This window comes from Mizuhopecten yessoensis, unplaced genomic scaffold (assembly GCF_002113885.1).
Source record: "Mizuhopecten yessoensis strain PY_sf001 unplaced genomic scaffold, ASM211388v2 scaffold10377, whole genome shotgun sequence".
Lineage (NCBI taxonomy): Eukaryota > Metazoa > Mollusca > Bivalvia > Pectinida > Pectinidae > Mizuhopecten > Mizuhopecten yessoensis.
The window spans coordinates 115675-135673 of record NW_018408516.1 but is presented as its reverse complement, the minus strand read 5'-3'; the positions used below and the strand labels follow the sequence as shown (position 1 = coordinate 135673).

The window sequence follows — 19999 nt, the reverse complement described above, 5'->3', positions numbered from 1 at the left end:
ATTATAGACACCAATACAAGGGATAGTCATTCTGTTAGTACTATAGTAAAGTATGTTTATCAATTAATTATAGACACCAATACAAGGGATAGTCATTCTGTTAGTACTATAGTAAAGTATGTTTATCAATTAATTATAGACACCAATACAAGGGATAGTCATTCTGTTAGTACTATAGTAAAGTATGTTTATCAATTAATTATAGACACCAATACAAGGGATAGTCATTCTGTTAGTACTATAGTAAAGTATGTTTATCAATTAATTATAGACACCAATACAAGGGATAGTCATTCTGTTAGTACTATAGTAAAGTATGTTTATCAATTAATTATAGACACCAATACAAGGGATAGTCATTCTGTTAGTACTATAGTAAAGTATGTTTATCAATTAATTATAGACACCAATACAAGGGATAGTCATTCTGTTAGTACTATAGTAAAGTATGTTTATCAATTAATTATAGACACCAATACAAGGGATAGTCATTCTGTTAGTACTATAGTAAAGTATGTTTATCAATTAATTATAGACACCAATACAAGGGATAGTCATTCTGTTAGTACTATAGTAAAGTATGTTTATCAATTAATTATAGACACCAATACAAGGGATAGTCATTCTGTTAGTACTATAGTAAAGTATGTTTATCAATTAATTATAGACACCAATACAAGGGATAGTCATTCTGTTAGTACTATAGTAAAGTATGTTTATCAATTAATTATAGACACCAATACAAGGGATAGTCATTCTGTTAGTACTATAGTAAAGTATGTTTATCAATTAATTATAGACACCAATACAAGGGATAGTCATTCTGTTAGTACTATAGTAAAGTATGTTTATCAATTAATTATAGACACCAATACAAGGGATAGTCATTCTGTTAGTACTATAGTAAAGTATGTTTATCAATTAATTATAGACACCAATACAAGGGATAGTCATTCTGTTAGTACTATAGTAAAGTATGTTTATCAATTAATTATAGACACCAATACAAGGGATAGTCATTCTGTTAGTACTATAGTAAAGTATGTTTATCAATTAATTATAGACACCAATACAAGGGATAGTCATTCTGTTAGTACTATAGTAAAGTATGTTTATCAATTAATTATAGACACCAATACAAGGGATAGTCATTCTGTTAGTACTATAGTAAAGTATGTTTATCAATTAATTATAGACACCAATACAAGGGATAGTCATTCTGTTAGTACTATAGTAAAGTATGTTTATCAATTAATTATAGACACCAATACAAGGGATAGTCATTCTGTTAGTACTATAGTAAAGTATGTTTATCAATTAATTATAGACACCAATACAAGGGATAGTCATTCTGTTAGTACTATAGTAAAGTATGTTTATCAATTAATTATAGACACCAATACAAGGGATAGTCATTCTGTTAGTACTATAGTAAAGTATGTTTATCAATTAATTATAGACACCAATACAAGGGATAGTCATTCTGTTAGTACTATAGTAAAGTATGTTTATCAATTAATTATAGACACCAATACAAGGGATAGTCATTCTGTTAGTACTATAGTAAAGTATGTTTATCAATTAATTATAGACACCAATACAAGGGATAGTCATTCTGTTAGTACTATAGTAAAGTATGTTTATCAATTAATTATAGACACCAATACAAGGGATAGTCATTCTGTTAGTACTATAGTAAAGTATGTTTATCAATTAATTATAGACACCAATACAAGGGATAGTCATTCTGTTAGTACTATAGTAAAGTATGTTTATCAATTAATTATAGACACCAATACAAGGGATAGCCATTCCTGTTAGTACTATAGTAAAGTATGTTTATCAATTAATTATAGACACCAATACAAGGGATAGTCATTCTGTTAGTACTATAGTAAGGTATGTTTATCAATTAATTATAGACTCCAATACAAGGGATAGTCATTCTGTTAGTACTATAGTAAAGTCTGTTTACCAATTAATTATACACCAATACAAGGGATAGCCATTCCTGTCAGCACTATTGAAAACTGTTTTGATCATTTACAGCTAAGATGCGGGGAATAGCCATTCCTGTGAGTACTATTGAAAACTGTTTTGATCATTTACAGCTAAGATGCGGGGAATAGCCATTCCTGTTGATCTGGACAGTCAGGTGAACCTTTTGTTTGAGAAGAATCAGAAGACACAGAACACAGCTATGAGGTGGAAGACTGTTGGGCTGATGAAGAGAGAATCCATTCCCTCAATCTCACGCGACTATCGCAACATTATAGAGGGCCTGCAGGTAACCACCTCACAGGGGTCAAATAAATAACCGGTTATTACAGACGAGGGGATAGCCGACAATAGAAAGTCTAAGGGAAATTATAAACCTAGATTATCGCAGACAAGGGGATAGCTGACAATAGAAAGTCTAAGGGAAATTATAAACCTAGATTATCGCAGACAAGGGGATTGCTAAAGATAGAATGTTACAAACATGGGGGATCACTGAAGATAGAATGTCCAAGGGGCGAAAAAATGTTACAAACATGGGAGATCACTGAAGATAGAATGTCCAAGGGACGAAAAAATGTCTGTTATTCCAAACAAAATGATCATTGAAGAAAGAATGTCCAAGGGACAAATAAACATCAATTATTACAACCAAGGGGATTGTTGATGATAGAAAAATCAGTCTAGTCATGCTAATGTCTGGCCAAGGGACAAATAGTTATTAGTTACTATAGATAAAGATATTAGATGGTTAGATTATTGGTAATTAATGACAGAGTAGATAGTTGATTGAAATATTTGGAAACTTAAGAAAGTGTTTATGATTTCTTAAACGTGAATTCTTGAACTATTTACAAAGAAAAAATAATATGAAGAATTATAGTTAAAAAGAAGATTTCTTTGGCAGAATTTACTTTTAATCATTTTTACTTGAATACTTACAATGTAACATTAATTTGCAAACTGAATACATTTTTGAATCAAATATATAAAACTAAGATGTCAAGGCTTTTTATTCTTCCCTTGATATAAAATTTAAGATATCCCTCCATATATATAATGAAGGATTTATGATCTTGACTTCTAGGATATTGTGGATTTGCTGGAAGATCAGTTGCGACCATTAGTTCAAGCAGAGTTATCTGTCCTTGTTGACGTTCTTCACTGTCCTGAGCAACTTTTTCCTCCTGGTACTCAGTGTGAGATTGGGGGATTTATATCTAGGTAAGAGAGGATGCAAACTTTGTCTCAAAATCTTAAAGTTTTGTAAATTTAATTTGATAATGTTTGTTCCATATGTTTTAATTTCTTTCATACAGTTCGTAAAATAAAATAGGGAGCTAGAAATATTTGAGTTAATATTCTAGCTACATTGGGCAGTTTGTGTGTACAGTTACATTCATTTCAACTATCAATCTATTGTTATATTAAATATAATACAACCAACTGTTTAACTTTCTGAAAACATTTCAGATGAAAGTACTTTTTTGGGAGGCAATAATTTTTATATTGCATCTAATATTAACACATGATTAAGTGAAAGTATAGATAAGTAGTTGGAGTATGTGATTTTATGGACAGACTGATAAAGCACACTGAGTGTCTACTGGAAGAAAAAGAGGACAAGCTGTGTATCAAAGTGCTGCAGACTCTGCGGGAGATGATGACTATTGACAACGAGTACGGGGACAAGGTATGTACACCTAACACTCCTGTCTCATCGCATGGCAGCTGTAGACTTGTCATCAGGTCCATTTCTGGTCTGATGGATGGATGATATTTATAGACCAGTCATGAGGTAGTTTTCTGTTCTGATGGATGGATGATATTTATAGACCAGTCATAAGGTCGATGTCTGGTCTGATGGACGGATGATATTTATAGACCAGTCATGAAGTAGTTTTCTGGTCTGATGGATGGATGATATTTATAGACCAGTCATGAGGTAGGTTTCTGGTCTGATGGACGGATGATATTTATAAACCAGTCATGAGGTAGTTTTCTGGTCTGATGGATGGATGATATTTACAGACCAGTCATAAGGTCGATGTCTGGTCTGATGGACGGATGATATTTATAGACCAGTCATGAGGTAGTTTTCTGGTCTGATGGACGGATGATATTTATAGACCAGTCATGAAGTAGTTTTCTGGTCTGATGGATGGATGATATTTATAGACCAGTCATAAGGTCGATGTCTGGTCTGATGGACCTATGATATTTATAGTCCCAAGTCATGAGGTAGATTTCCAGTCTGATGGACCTATGATATTTATAGTCCCAAGTCATGAGGTAGTGTTCCAGTCTGATGGACCTATGATATTTATAGTCCCAAGTCATGAGGTAGTTTTCCAGTCTGATGGACCTATGATATTTATAGTCCCAAGTCATGAGGTAGGTTTCCAGTCTGATGGACCTATGATATTTATAGTCCCAAGTCATGAGGTAGGTTTCTGGTCTGATGGACCTATAATATTTATAGACCTGTCATGAGGTAGATTTCTGGTCTGATGGACCTATAATATTTATTGACCAGTCATGTGATAGATCTGGTCTGATGGACTTGTACTATTTATAGATCAGTCATGAGGTAGATTTCTGGTCTGATGGACCTATAATATTTATAGACCTACCATGCGGTAGATGTTTTGATTCATGAACCTGTGGTGCTGGTAAACGTATCATAGGGAAGGTAGGTATCTGATCTTGTAGACATGATCGATTCCTGCACCTATACGATAGAACATTGTTACCCTGAACACAACAGTTCTTGCAAAAATTTATGAACAACACATCTCTAAATCATTGGCAAAAAGTTTTTTTCAGCATAATATATTAAGGGATTGGGTTCTGTAATATGATTGGCGGAATACATGGAAAGCTTCACTTTGTAATTGTTCCACTGTACATTGGAATAGAACATTTTTGAATATACTACTGTGTCGCTGGTTATTTTCATAGTAATGTCATTCTTCTTTTTAAGGAAGATAAAAAATATGGTTACTTTATACTTTTGAGCTATCATTTTCTTACTGGTACATACAATAACCAGTAAGCAGTGAACTGGTTCTAACTTGTGTAGTATTATACTGGAATATGTGCGAGGTCCAACAGATATACAAGTCACTGAGAATTCCAAAAATAAAGATGGTGGCAAATATTTGTCTGTAAAGTTTCGATAGTTATATTTCCTTGTTCAGATTTTTGAGATAATGTTCATAGACTGCAAAAATAACCAGTTATATAGTATTTTATTATCTTACAAAAAATTGTCATTCATTAAAAGTAGTAATACTAAGACTTTTATACTTTTCATAAATTTATTGATTCCTTTTCTTCTTGAATGTGTTACTTAAGATGCACTTTTATTGAGGTCCTTATTCCGGATCTTGATACATTTATTAGTCTCTCAGTATACCAACTCTTAACTCTTCTAACTAATTTTATATTGTTACATGGTGTGCCTTATCTAATATAAAACAGCAAAATGGATATAGATAGCCAGTATTAATAAGTACAAAGAATGTATACTAGAGGTAAGATTAGAAGTACCCTTGTTTTAGGATACTTCAGTGACATAAGTTTGTGAAAATGATTACAGCATTGTCATCATAGGTGTGTCGTAACATTGAGATTGGCTAACGTTGATTTGAGTTTGACTCACATAGGTGTATCCAGGTAGTCCCTTAGGAAGTAGGCAGATTTGTTTGTATCCTACACGTAAACAATATTTATCATATTAAAACTGAAAAGATTGTTTCAGCACCATGATTGTTAATGTTAATTTATGACCTCATTATTCTGACAACATGTTTAATTTGTCCAATTTCTTGTTTACACTTGAGAAAATCATCTAATAAATCTTTTAGAGAATTTCCCAATAGTTCAATATTTTGGTTATAAGGTGTATTATTTATGATAACAAAGCTGTAACTACATTTCATGATGATGCAAATAATTTCTTCTGAATTTTACGATGATATTGGCAATGCAATAGACATTAGTATGGTGTACTGATAACGTCCCTTTGTGTGACAACTCCAAATTAAAATAAAAGAGACTGGATTCACCACTATGATCACTGCTATCATGCAGTCCAGAGTTTGGCACCGCTAAGTTGTCCACCTGTTTGTAGATTTATTGATTATGATTTACCCATGACCATATCTCATTGTGTGTTTATCATGCTGTGTGTATCACCATGCTGTTTTGGACGGGGAATGCTGAAGCTGGTTTATTAATTAGATGACATGTTTGCTTGCCACCTATCCCTTTTCCTCCCAAACCCTTCTTTTATCATAAAATTAGTTTAAATTTTATTAATTGAAACACCTTCTTTAAAGTCAATTGTTTCAATAACTTGTCACAAAATTTTACCCCAGTTTGATCGTGTCAAACATGATAAGGACAAGATGTAATAATGTAACCTTGAACAAATTTGCCCCAGGATGACAGTGATGTGGTTGGAACTATACTTCCAACCAGCCTAAGCCAATGATTAACAGTGTGGGAAAGTGATTCTGCACCCTTGTCAGTAACAGGAGTTCAAAGGTCAAATTGCACTGTCCTTGTGAAGTCTCCTTACACTACTTTGGCCCTGTTAGACCTTTTTCCAGTACATCATGGCAAACATCACATGTAGTTATTTAACCCAAACCTTAACCATCTTTGTTGACCCTTTTTAGATTTTTTACGATATCATGGTAAAAGTATCTCAATTCTAGTTTACTCCTTTGAATTAGTTTTCCCTTAATTTACACTGTCATTTTCATGGTTTTGGCTACTGGCACTAATTTGACCCCATTTGACCCTATTTGACCCTTGTCACTTCTTGTTTACTATGGCTTACTCAAGGTGGATGTGAAGGCTTTGGGTAAAAAGGAACTTGATGACCACAGAAGGGTAAGATATACTGAACCGGTGTTATTAACAGTGGCCGCCTCGACTCGTCTCTGTATCACTTACACATCGACCAAGTCCGTCAGTAAAACAGCTCTAGTCTTAAGGACAGATCAACTGAGCACAACTTTAATAGACAGCTTATCAACACTTTCTACTTCTGCTGTCTAAGATTTCTGATGATGTTTACTGCTAGCTTAGACCACATCTGTCACCACTTTCAAACCTGTCAAACCCATCACTTTACACAAGGGAGTGGTACATGATGGAGTCCTGTCACTACATAAGTAATGATGCCTAAAAATTTAGGTGAAGTAGATACACTTTACTGCTGACTTGGTTGATGTGTAACCTAGAGGTGGTATGGAGACAAAGCAGACATACTGTGACTGTAGGAAGGACATCCTGACAGAGCTGATTCAGAAGAGTAATACAAAATTCACTTATTTGTACATTTGACATGTTGACTATTCCTTCCTGTGAGGCAGAAGATTACATCATATAGGACATATCACCGTGGTTACAGCAACATGCAACAACATCAATATAGTAATTACAAGGTCGCTGAAAGGGAGCAGTGAACCAAGGTCATTAGAGGACTCAAATTGTCAACAAGACTATGTGTGATAACAATTGAGGTCATTTAAAGGACTTAAATCAGTGACGAATCTGTTTTTACCCAAAGTAAATTAGATAGCACAGATTGTCGACACGTCTGTGTGGAGGTTAGATTCAAGGTCATCAGCAGGATGTAAATATGCCAAAAAGTCAATGAGATGAAGTGAATATTGATAACAAGGTTATCATAAGGTAGAGGTCATAGAAGGCTCGGTTACCAAGAAGACTGAGTAAAACGTCACATAGAGGACAGGGGGAAAAGTTACCTAGAGGACAGATGACAGTTATATCAAAATTAATTGACAAGGTCATATAGAGGTCAAATAAAAATAACTGGTCATATAGAGAACAGAAAACAAGGTCACATAGAGGACAATTGACAAGGTCATATAGAGGTCAAATAAAAATAACTCTGGTCATATAGAGAACAGAAAACAAGGTCACATAGAGGACATTTGACAAGGTCATATAGAGGATAGGTTACAACGTTACTTATAGGACAGATGACAAGGCCATATGGAGGTCAAGTGAAATGATTGCATTGGGAACAGATGATGGGATACATAGGATGACAGAATACAAGCCTGTCATATGGGGAAGAGATGACTAGGTCACATAGAGGCCTGGTGACATAATTTGTCCTCTAAGTGACCTTTTCATGTAAATGCAAGGGAACTTACTAGACAGAGGACATTGACAGTGAGATACTGACTAAGGTCACAAAATAACTGCATGTGTAGAGCATTTTTGGTGGATCAGTTTCATATCAATGTAGGCTGTCTGCAAGGATATCATTATGCTTCCAATTCTGGTGTACCGAATAAAGAGCCAGTTCTCTGTTCACCTTGTGATCTCTGTACTCGTCACTCGGTGCAGAGATACCCGCATGTTCTATCAATTAACCACTAGATCTTCAGTAGTAGTAATATTTAGCAAAATTTACTGGTATGTTTCTTCCAGATCTCAGTATATCACTTGATCTAGTATAAACATATACTGTTCACGATCACAACAAACCCATTACTTCATGGATCGTTGAATTGGTCTCATTTGATAATGAAAGGTTTGGATCAGATTAACATCATTGTTAAGGCACGTTTTTTACACATACCAAGCTTGAAGCACACTGTATTAAGTAAATGCTGCTCTTAGCTTCTCGCTATCAACCACTATGCAATCATCCAAACATGTGATCTCGGTTCCACCAGAGCTAGAAGTACAATCATATTGAATCAGTTTTATTTTGGCGTTTAGTTCTTTCTTTATCCCTGTAGCTTGTTTAAACCGTAACCTTTAGATACTATCCTTTATGATGTATTATGGTATTAAAGTTTTTTCTTTTTCAGTATCTTTTTTTTTATCTTTGGATTCCAGGCTTTCATCCTGCTTTTCATGTAGTTCTCTACTATATACTGTTGTATAATATATATAATAAGATGTTGGAATATCAGCTTGTGTCTATGAAATGTATGTAGTTGAAATTGGGTATGGGTAAACAGCTTTAAGGGTTTGAGTGAGATTTGTTTCATAGGTTAATATTTCACTCCTCAAAATTGGTAATTCTGGATTTGAAAATTGGTACATTTTGTATCATAATTGTTGAATTGTTGATCTCAATAAAATCAAATAAAACAGGAAAATATATTCTTAAAGATATCTGAACTGGTTTTAATGCCTAATTGCCCCACCAGGAATACTAATTAAATATAACCCTAATACCCTGATGTACTGAGTCCCCACTGACAACCTGCAGGTTCTGAGACCTTACTAACTGCCTATGGTAAAGCTTGACAGTACCATATCATTTTGTTACTTGTATTAGCCAGTGTTACAGTAATGGTTAATTGTTTTATAATGTGTTCAGATGTATACATGTATGATGTACTAAATACTAGTAGCTAAGTATAACACATCAAAAATGAGGCACACTGATGTTTTGAACATTCTTTGTGTTCACCTAGTTGTCATTTTTGCATGTATAGATAAAGATAAATGAAAATCCTGGATTGCAGTAAGTTCTGTTTTCAGTTTTAATTATAACTGAAATATCAGCAAATTAAAATAAAGCTTGCTGTACTGTAATAAGAAACAGACACATTTTGTCCCAAGAGTTATATGATTGATTTGTTCTGGCATCATGGATTTTAAGTTACACCTCTACCTGCCCATTGTTGTAGAATTTTATTTATCATTTTTTTAGATAGTTCCATTTTATGACCATCTTATATTTATCTATCTTTGTTGTCAGTTTGTGCATAAAACATAAGTTATCATTTATCTGCAGTTGCCTTGAAAAAATCATCACATTCTTTTTGTTTTGGCTTGATCTGTATTTATCATAGCTTATAATTAAGTATGATTCAGTTTTATTTTCGAAATATTTATTTTGCAATTTTGCATAATTGCATGAACTTTTTTTATTTAAAAAAATCTGTGTTATTTAAAATTTTGATAAAGCAAAAAACTGATTTTGGATTGGTTGAGAAATATTAGTAAGAAATAACCTATCAATTCATCAGCACACATATTACCTATTGATGACTGTCGACTTACCTCAGGTATTGTTCTATGTTATGTGTTGCTGAATTTATAAGCTGAAAGTGTTCAAGTTATACTTGAGTAAGTACATTTTTTCTTGAAAATTCTATTTCTATTTTGACAAATTAAAGTAAGAATTTGATAAAAAAAATATTCAAAAATGAGAATGTATCTAATGAAAACAGAAAAAATTCTACCTGGCAACAAAAAACATTTTAGAATTATTGCAATTGAATCATAGTTATTGGTATATAAAAATCAGATCACACAGGTTTTTATCCTTTTCTGTTCATGCATATTCTATAAATATTTTATTTTTTATTTTTTTATTTTTTTTGCATCTAACTGATCAGCCATTGTGTATGTATGCTTAACAGTTTAAGCTTTTCATTCAGGATTCTTGAGTATTTATATCCATGTCTTTTAAAAATAATGGTAGATTATGTCTGAAGACTCCTGACATTTGGCTGGGGGGTCATTAACATCTGTCTTCATATCCTATTTTTGAACTAAATATACTGTAACGTATAACTGGTACACTAGAAGATGGAACAACATTACAACATAGGACACCAAGCTGCAATGAAAGTTTCTAGCTCATTAATTTGTTTTGCAACAGATGAAACAGACTTAATTGACAATTATGTATACATTGAAATGTCTATAACTATATAAGATGTTTTCATCATTTGACTATTGATGACAATAATTTATAGGCCCCAGATTCACAAGATTTGTCAATATAAGTTTTTCCATGAGGAAGCATTATTGATGTTCAGAAAAAATTTGAAGAACCTTTGTGAAACTGTGGCAGCTTGTGCTGTTGTAAATTGTTTGTGTTATAATACGCTAAGTCAGCGGAATGATCAGCTTGACTTGATAATCAGGCTTGTGCTGTTGGTTGTCTCCAGCGACGACATGTACTGTACTGTTTTAGGGGGAGGCACTTAGGCACTGCCTGCTGACACGCTACTACGGCAAGGTGATACCACGTCTGCCCCGGGATGGTGGCAACAAAGCCCTGCTGGGTCGGTCAGGGTCGGACAGCTCCAAGAGTGCAGGGGGCAGTGAGTCTATCAATACCCTCCATGATGTACAGGTATATGATGTGGTAAAAAACGGGGGCATTTTCACCTGTTCTATTATTTTTGGTCATATTACTGATGAACAACACAAAATGATAGTAAACCATATGGGGTGATCAATTTTGAAACAATTCATCTATGTTATAATTGTAAATAAAGCAAATTCAGTAACAGGATTATTAAAGTTTTGAAACACCAACAGGATTTTGGTATAATATTTGAATATGTATCGGATGACTTGTATTATCTCAATGCATAAAGACATTTTTTGTCTGTTAAAAAAGCAATTTACAAAAATTATGGTATGCTTTTATTAAGATTACAAAGCCTAAACTGAAGTGTACACATAAATGTTGAGTAGTCAGGTGTTGATATAAGTGTGTATATCTTTTAGTGTCGTCTTGACAAAGAAGGGGCTAGTGACCTCATCGTAGACCTGATCATCAAGGACACCAGTAATAAAATCTTCCTGGAAACTGTTGAGCTGGGTATAGCACTGCTGGAAGGAGGGAACGAAGAGATTCAGGTCAGTGGTACAGCTAAACACAGTCAGGGGATTTAAGTTGCGTTTGAAAATACTTGTGAAATGATTTAAATGTGTTTTAGATTGAGTTTTGCGCAATAATTCATAAGTTAGATAACAGAGTTAATGTAAATTGCACAAGGCACTAATTTTGTACTTGTAGGAGAAACCAGGGAGTGGGCTGCTGACAAATTGTTTATTATTATGTCATAAGCACAACTATAACCATCTCAGCAGTCCATCAAAGCTATGAGATCTTGTCATTAAACATTACATTATTCCCAATGTCAACCATTATACTGTATACAGTTAACCCTTGGGTCCTAATATTGTCAAATATCACTTTTGTGATTTAAAACAACATGGCATTTAGGTGATTGATTTGGATTTCACTGCTAGTTATAATATTTTCTGAATGGTGTCACAAAACTTTGGTGCAGAATTTTAGGGATTTACACTAGGTGTCACCTACTGCAGTGTCAAGGTCAAAAAAGGTCAAACACAATTGCAATTGTATATGATGCTGAATTGTAAACAATGCACAATATCATGAAGTAAAATTGTTTGGTTCATGAATGTAACAGGTTCCAGAAGTACTTTATCTTTACAATACATAGAAACATAATTTTGTAATAAAAAATGCAAAACATGGATTAAGAGGGTGGCTACTTTTGCAGCCTCTTATGACTCACCATTTAGCACATGTTTGACTATTAAACATTACAGAAATCTACAAGACTGATGGGACATAATGTGGTCTCTCATGACTGACCACTTCACTAAGTTGAGGTTTGACCATTAAACATAACAGAAATCTATTTATACGAGACTGATGGGACATAATGTGGTCTCTCATGACTGACCACTTCACTAAGTTGAGGTTTGACCATTAAACATTACAGAAATCTACAAGACTGATGGGAGATAATGTGGCCTTTCATGACTGACCACTTCACTAAGTTGAGGTTTGACCATTAAACATAACAGAAATCTATCTATACGAGACTGATGGAAGATAATGTGGCCTTTCATAACTGACCACTTCACTTAGTTGAGGTTTGACCATTAAACATAACAGAAATCTATCTATATGAGACTGATGGGAGATAATGTGGCCTTTCATAACTGACCACTTCACTAAGTTGAGGTTTGACTATTAAACATTACAGAAATCTATCTATACGAGACTGATGGGAGATAATGAGGCCTTTCATAACTGACCACTTCACTAAGTTGAGGTTTGACTATTAAACATTACAGAAATCTATCTACACAAGAATGGGAGCAGACAAACAGTCAGAGGTGTTTTTCAAGGTCTTCTACACCAAAGTGTTAAATGCCCAGGAAGAGATCAAGGCCACTCAGACCGTCAGCACTGGTGAATGTGACAAACATTTGACCGACCACAAGGACACCCAGCCACACGAACAGCTGACACATGGCAAACCAAGTCGGAGTGGAGGTAAATTAGTTATTGATTACAGAGGGAGAAATTCATATAGGATACTTTTAAGGAAAATTATTTATTGCTTTCCTCGCAGTATATTGTCCAAGGCTTGGCTACAACTGGAACAAGGACATGAAGCCCCAAAATATAATCAGTCAATTAATAAAAAACATTGTTTGGAAGAAACTTTATTGTGTGATGATACACCATAGAACAGTACATGTGTCACATATAGTTTGTGTACAGAGTAGTAACTGTTGAATTTTGTGTTACCAGATATACACTGCCCTAGTTGTTAGTCACTGTCACTTTCACAGATGGTAACTATATATCATACATTTTCTCAGACTTTATTAAGTTTGATATGTAGACTTCCTGTCCTTTCACAAACTGAATATTACAGGCATTTAGTTACAAGTTAAAGCTGTGTGTTTTTTCAGGCCATCTGCAGAAGGCTGTGCTGGAGAACAGTCAAAGGATGCCCACAGTGAAGGGTGGACGGCTAGTGAAGGGTGTGCCCGTAAGACACGGCCGAGAGTATGACCACGATGACGGGCCAAGGTCAGGTCACGGTCCAACAGAGGAAGTGGTAGACAAACCCAACAAAGATAAGGATGAGAAGAAACTGACACCAAATGTGGTTCTCATGAAACCAATTCTCCGCTTCCTCCAGCTGCTCTGTGAAAACCATAACCATGATCTACAGGTCAGTCTGTCAAAACGGTCTGAAAACCGTAGTCACATTTCTGTGGTTTAAAAGTCTTTTTATGGCCCTTCAAAACAGTAAGGGTAAGAGGCAAGTACACTGTAACCTATCTGTATATCAAATTGGTTGGGACAACTTATCCTAAACTACCGCTTAGATTTGAAGGAAGATTTGTACACTTTACTAGTTTGCAATTTAGTTGTAGACTCTTCAAAGGACCTATCGGGGGTTTGTGTGTCCTGTTGTTGGATACACCTAACAGGTAAAACCTGATGTTTTACCCCCATAGCATCGCTTGAAATGTTGATTTATCTTACTTACCTATTCCTGATTTTTGATGTTGTCTTTCGGAACTTTTTTGTTTGAAGACATAAAAAGTTAACTTTTTTCGAATGTTCCTTATTCACTGGGGTAGTTATAGATGAGCAGTGTAATTTAAAGAAGTAAATTTAACATTTTGTTGAGTTAGAACTGATAATATTATTTGTCGTATGAATACCATGTTATGCAGTGTCATAAAGCCATTACATAAATTATGTTTATGTAACGTGTGTAATATCACTCCGTAAATGACGTCACAATCAAATAGGAACAATCAATGTCATGTCATGTCATTGTGAAGTGGACACAATTTTTATCGTTTCAAAGGCGGCCAATTAGTGCAAAATATTTGTTTCAGATCACAGTTATACAGTTAACTTTTTATTATATGATATAATGTTTCAAGGTTTGGATTTTTCATATTTGCTCTCCAGAGGCTCGCAAACATGAAAAATTCAAAACTTTTTTCTAAACCTTTTCTTCAGGTTGGTAAGTATGGATTATGAAGGGTTTTTTACACAACCAATACAATTTTCTATGTGACGTTTCAATGACTGGTACGGTATGTACACTCGAACCTTCATCAGACAATATGCAAATGACTAGTGAAGTGTTATGCACACAAAGGTATAAAATGTGTACAAGTTATCCACAAAATCGATGTCGATTTAGGCTGTACAATAGTTGCTATATATGTACCGAAACAACTCGATTCTTTGAGCCCCCTTGTCTCAATTTAGAACTGGCCCACTGCGGCGTATCCAGATGGCTTCCTTTATCTGCTGCTTGAACAATCCAAAACTTGTCATAAAATCTAATATAAAGGGAAACTTATATTCACATTCAAAAGTATTTTATTGACAATACATATTAATACAAACAGATAAGTTGTATATATTAAAGAACATGTAAGTACAGTATTGACAAAAGAATCAGACAACAGGCTATGCCTATATCAGTCTTCTTCTATTAAACTTATGACAGATCCTCTATGTATTATTGTATGTTACAGAACTACCTGCGACACCAGCCCAACAACAAGACGCCGTACAATCTGGTGTGTGAGACGCTGAAGTTCCTCGACTGTATCTGTGGTAGCACCACAGGGGGTCTGGGACTGTTGGGGCTCTACATTAACGAGAATAACGTGGGGCTCATCAACCAGGCACTCACCACCCTCACAGAGTACTGCCAGGGACCCTGTCACGATAACCAGGTAAAGTCTCTCTCTTACTCACACACAAAACTGGTAACCTAGAGTATCAACAGGCCCTATCAATACAGGTAACTCGAGAATCAAGGGGCACCTCATACAAAACTTGTAACTTAGTACCAAATCATACGAACCAGGTAATCTCTAAGATTATGATTTTAAGAAAAGTACCGCTATTATCATATCCATTTTATTAGCAATCTAGTTCCACTATTTTGATTGTAAATCAAGAAGTAGAAAATCTATTATTCCATACACTGTTTCTCTGACTTTTTCAGAATGCCATAGCCTTGCATGAGAGTAACGGAATAGATATCATCATTGACCTGCTTCTCAATGATATCAACCCACTGGGCAAGAACCGCATGGATCTAGTGTTGGAGCTGAAGGTATACCACCACACAGTCAGACTCGGCAGTATAACATTCTGATTGAAAGCTGCCACCGCTGGGATCTCTTTTGTGAAATCTTTAGCCAAGTCTTGTTTACTTTTACTCATATACTTTGTCATGAATGCTGCTTACAAACACTTTGAACAGACTTGTTTATAACTTTTATACATTACCATCATTTGAAATATGTACTTTGCATTTGAATTTTGGTTACTTTTATGGGGCTGGAGGTATTAGTTTAACCCCAAGAGTCGAGCCAGATGTCGCATCAACTATGCCTTTTTCTGCGGCCTTGGGCCAATATGACAGACGTTGGCCTAATAACTGGGCCAATATGGAATTAGCTGATTAATTGCCCTATACTATAGAATCGATTGTTAATCACAGGACATTCCATGGTCTCCATTTTATTTTAATTGAATATAAAATTAGGTGTAAATATTAGAATGTATTGAGGCCATTTCAACTATTTTTTCATATCAATTATGAGTTAACCTTTTGAAAATTATATAGGTTGCACCTAAATGGATAGTAAAGATTCCGCACTAAAAAAATCATCTTGTGTTTTCTTACAGAATAATGCATCTAAACTTCTGCTTGCGGTTATGGAAAGTCGCCATGATAGTGAAAACGCTGAGAGAATCCTGTACAATATGAACTGTAAACAGCTGGTAAGGTTTAATGTTTAATAAACAGTGTGAGCTTATTTAAGTCACATTTAAACAGCATTCCATCTTAATGATGTAGAAAGTATGGTATTCCTTCTTATACTGTTGGAAAAATGATACACACACAGCATAACTAAATTGCTGATTTATTTTGGAGTAGATATGTGCATATGCTCTGCAGATGGCTAAAATTTAATTTAACAAAAAGAATAATGTGGGAAAAAAAATATTAAAATGTTGGCATGATTTTTTTTTTTTATACATGAGTAAAAAGATCAGATGAAATGAGATGGATTATCATATGTAGGTTTTAACTTTTCATATGATAATAGTTATTGATCTGTTGATTTTTAGTTTATTATATTTTGCTTCAAAATAATGCTAAATTCACTTTATACTCAATTCATAACAACTTAATCTTCACAATATCAAGAACAACGCCTACTGCATACCCTGTGCTATGTTGACTGAGCAGCTGATGCGCGGAATACAGATGACAAATGTTAAATATTGAATACTGCTTTAGTCTTTATATTTGATATACTTGTTAAAAATTAACGAAATATACATAGAAACTAATAATCAAAAGTGTTGCCAAGGTCACAGGAGACGACTCTGTTCGTCCATTCTTGCTTTATTTTTCTACAAACTATAAAAGCTGTTGAGACTAATGTAAGGTGGTAAGGTGGTGGGACAGAGGTGTGCAGTATGAGGAAGACGTTGTGAAGGTTACACAGTCAGCTCTGCATGTGATAGGATGAAAGACCTAGTGCATCATGATGGTCACAGTTTTCCTTAGTTCTCACCTCAATTGTTAAGTTGGTCCTACCTTCACTTGCTTCGTCATGCAATGTCCCCAGATTGGTTTCTGTTACTTTTATCTCTGATATCGTGAAAACAAAACAAATTGATTTCATGGTATTAAAATTTCACAGCCAATATTACTGATATGGAATGTCTTAATTAACCCTTTCACCCGAAGGTAACTTAAGTGGACTCTACCATGCATTTATTGGGATGAGTCTATTATGGTCCATGTTGGTGAAAGGGTGAATTTGAGCTAACTGTTATTGTCCTGTAATAAGCATAGGTAGCCAGTGCATAAACTGGTACACAAAGTAGGAGTAGGCTTATTGCAAAACAATATAGTAGCATTTGTTGGGATTTCTACTATTACAGCAATAGGCATGTTTTGGATTATTGCCAGACATTTGTTTATAGCTTAAATACCATCACTTAACATAATCTCACAGTGGAGGCTTAAGATTAAATTGGCTTGAGGCAGTTTCTGAGTATTTTCAATGTTCGGGCCAGAATCTAAGTTGACCTCTAAATTGAATGTAGAACATGCTAGAAATGCTACAATGTTAGAGATGATGCTGGAGTTGTATTGACATAGTTACATCATGAATAAATGTTGTATTACTCGTCATGGTAACACATCAGCCATCAATCAGGTTACGCTAGACCCACATGTTACAAACATAGTTACATGTACGTTATTATTAAATGTTGTTTTACTCGTTATGGTAACACATCAGCCGTCGATCAGGTTACGCTAGACCCACATGTTACAAACATTGTTACATGTACGTTATTATTAAATGTTGTATTACTTGTCATGGTAACACATCAGCCGTCGATCAGGTTACGCTAGACCCACATGTTACAAACATTGTTACATGTACGTTGTTATTAAATGTTGTATTACTTGTCATGGTAACACATCAGCTGTCGATCAGGTTACGCTAGACCCACATGTTACAAACATTGTTACATGTACGTTGTTATTAAATGTTGTATTACTTGTCATGGTAACACATCAGCCGTCGATCAGGTTACGCTAGACCCACATGTTACAGACATAGTTACATGTATGTTATTATTAAATGTTGTATTACTCGTTATGGTAACACATCAGCCGTCGATCAGGTTACGCTAGACCGACGTGTTACCACATGATTTGACCGTGTGATTGATTACTGTCTTGACAGGTTGAAGCTTTGGGACATGTCTTTAAGCAGGCTTTAGACAGAGGAATTATTGATTTACAAAAGGTTTTATGATAACTCCTTACTGAAGTGTTGTATCCCACTGCGCATGTGGTGACTTGCATGTCTACTGTGTATATGAAATATAGAGGAGACCTTCTGTGATTTATACACTTTCCTTTCCGATACTGTGCAGCAGGTGCATTGTCGTGTAAAAACAAACTAGCAAAATGATTGTGTACTTTTTTTTTTGAATTTAGAAAAAAAGTGTTGCTTTTAGAAAATTGATGTTTAAAATATGTAAAGTGTGTACATTTATTTATTTCCATATATTTTCTTTTATATTTTTTCATGTTTGTTCTCTTTATAAAATGAGTTACTCTATAACAGATAAATTAATATTTCATATTTATTACCACCTATCTGAATTTGGGAAAATATTGTTCTGTATGCAACGATATATTTTTAAGTAATATTTTACCCCAGTAGAAATTGTGTAAACCATATCAAATATATATATATGTATATTTATGTAGTAAATAAAAAAACTTGAAAAGAACATTGACAATTAAACCTATACAAATCACCCCCCATTCTGAATTTCGAAAAAAACACCCCATTTTATTCAGTATTTATGATATTTAAACAGGATTTTTCCCCTAGTAGAAATTGTGAAATGACATTTATTATGATTATCAAAGCTCATTAGCTTTAACTTTTGTTCTCACCTTGTTATTAGCCTGGTCCGAGTCGTATGGCTGGTAAGACAAGCAGATAAATAGTTGAACATTTCTTACATTTTTTTAAATGGGAGATACACTTTATTACTTTATTAAATTATTCTTAGTTACTTGCATGGCCATATTCTGATTTGATTTTGTTTTCATTTTTTTAGGGGGTTGGTTGGTTTTTATTCTGACTTTCTGTAGCTGGGAATGATCTAGTGTTCATGTGCTGCTTTCCATGCTCCCGTTTACGCTTCAGTTGTCATCTTTTGTTGGCTGTCACATACATCCTCATCTGCTTAGATAGCACAATAATGTATCAGAACTAGCATTAAAATACTGAAGTCTCCGAACCAAATATAATTCCATGAAAAAAACACTTGGAAAAATGTAAGAAAGTCCAGAATGTATGTCAAGGTAGGGAACTTTGATAAAACTCAGAATGATTTTGAAATTTGGATGATTTACAAGTTAACATATATATGTTAGTTTTATAAGATATTCATATAATAATTCGGCATCATTTTGAGATGATACTTTATGCACCACAACAAGTAAAACAATGTGTATATAAAGCTACATTGAAATGATCTTTTATGAAGTTAGATATTGTGCAAACAGTGAATAATTATTCAACAGATGATATTTCTTATATGGACATCATCAAAGAACTTGTTTGACATTGGATTGTAATGCCCCATTTTAGGTACTACATTATCCTAACTCCATGGCTATCACAAAACCTATGCATTTTGGTAACAAAATCTGTCTATCTGGCCTAGACCTAGATTTCTGGAAAAAATGCAAATTTGAAAAATTTTAATAAATTATTTGTCAGTTTGATTTCATTCAATTCTTGGAAATTTTTATTTAAA

The 19999-nt window shown here is 34.2% G+C and overlaps 1 protein-coding gene across 1 annotated transcript in view; it reads left to right on the top strand.

Annotated features, from left to right (window-relative positions):
• LOC110460372 (inositol 1,4,5-trisphosphate receptor type 1-like) overlaps positions 1-19999 on the top strand; it is a 150222-nt gene that overhangs the window by 110870 nt on the left and 19353 nt on the right. The window contains 12 exon segments of the mRNA XM_021513245.1: positions 2112-2287; positions 3086-3222; positions 3580-3691; positions 6853-6900; positions 10991-11152; positions 11533-11664; positions 12922-13123; positions 13549-13814; positions 15148-15351; positions 15627-15737; positions 16316-16411; positions 18403-18465. Coding sequence (XP_021368920.1) covers positions 2112-2287; positions 3086-3222; positions 3580-3691; positions 6853-6900; positions 10991-11152; positions 11533-11664; positions 12922-13123; positions 13549-13814; positions 15148-15351; positions 15627-15737; positions 16316-16411; positions 18403-18465 — 1709 coding nt within the window.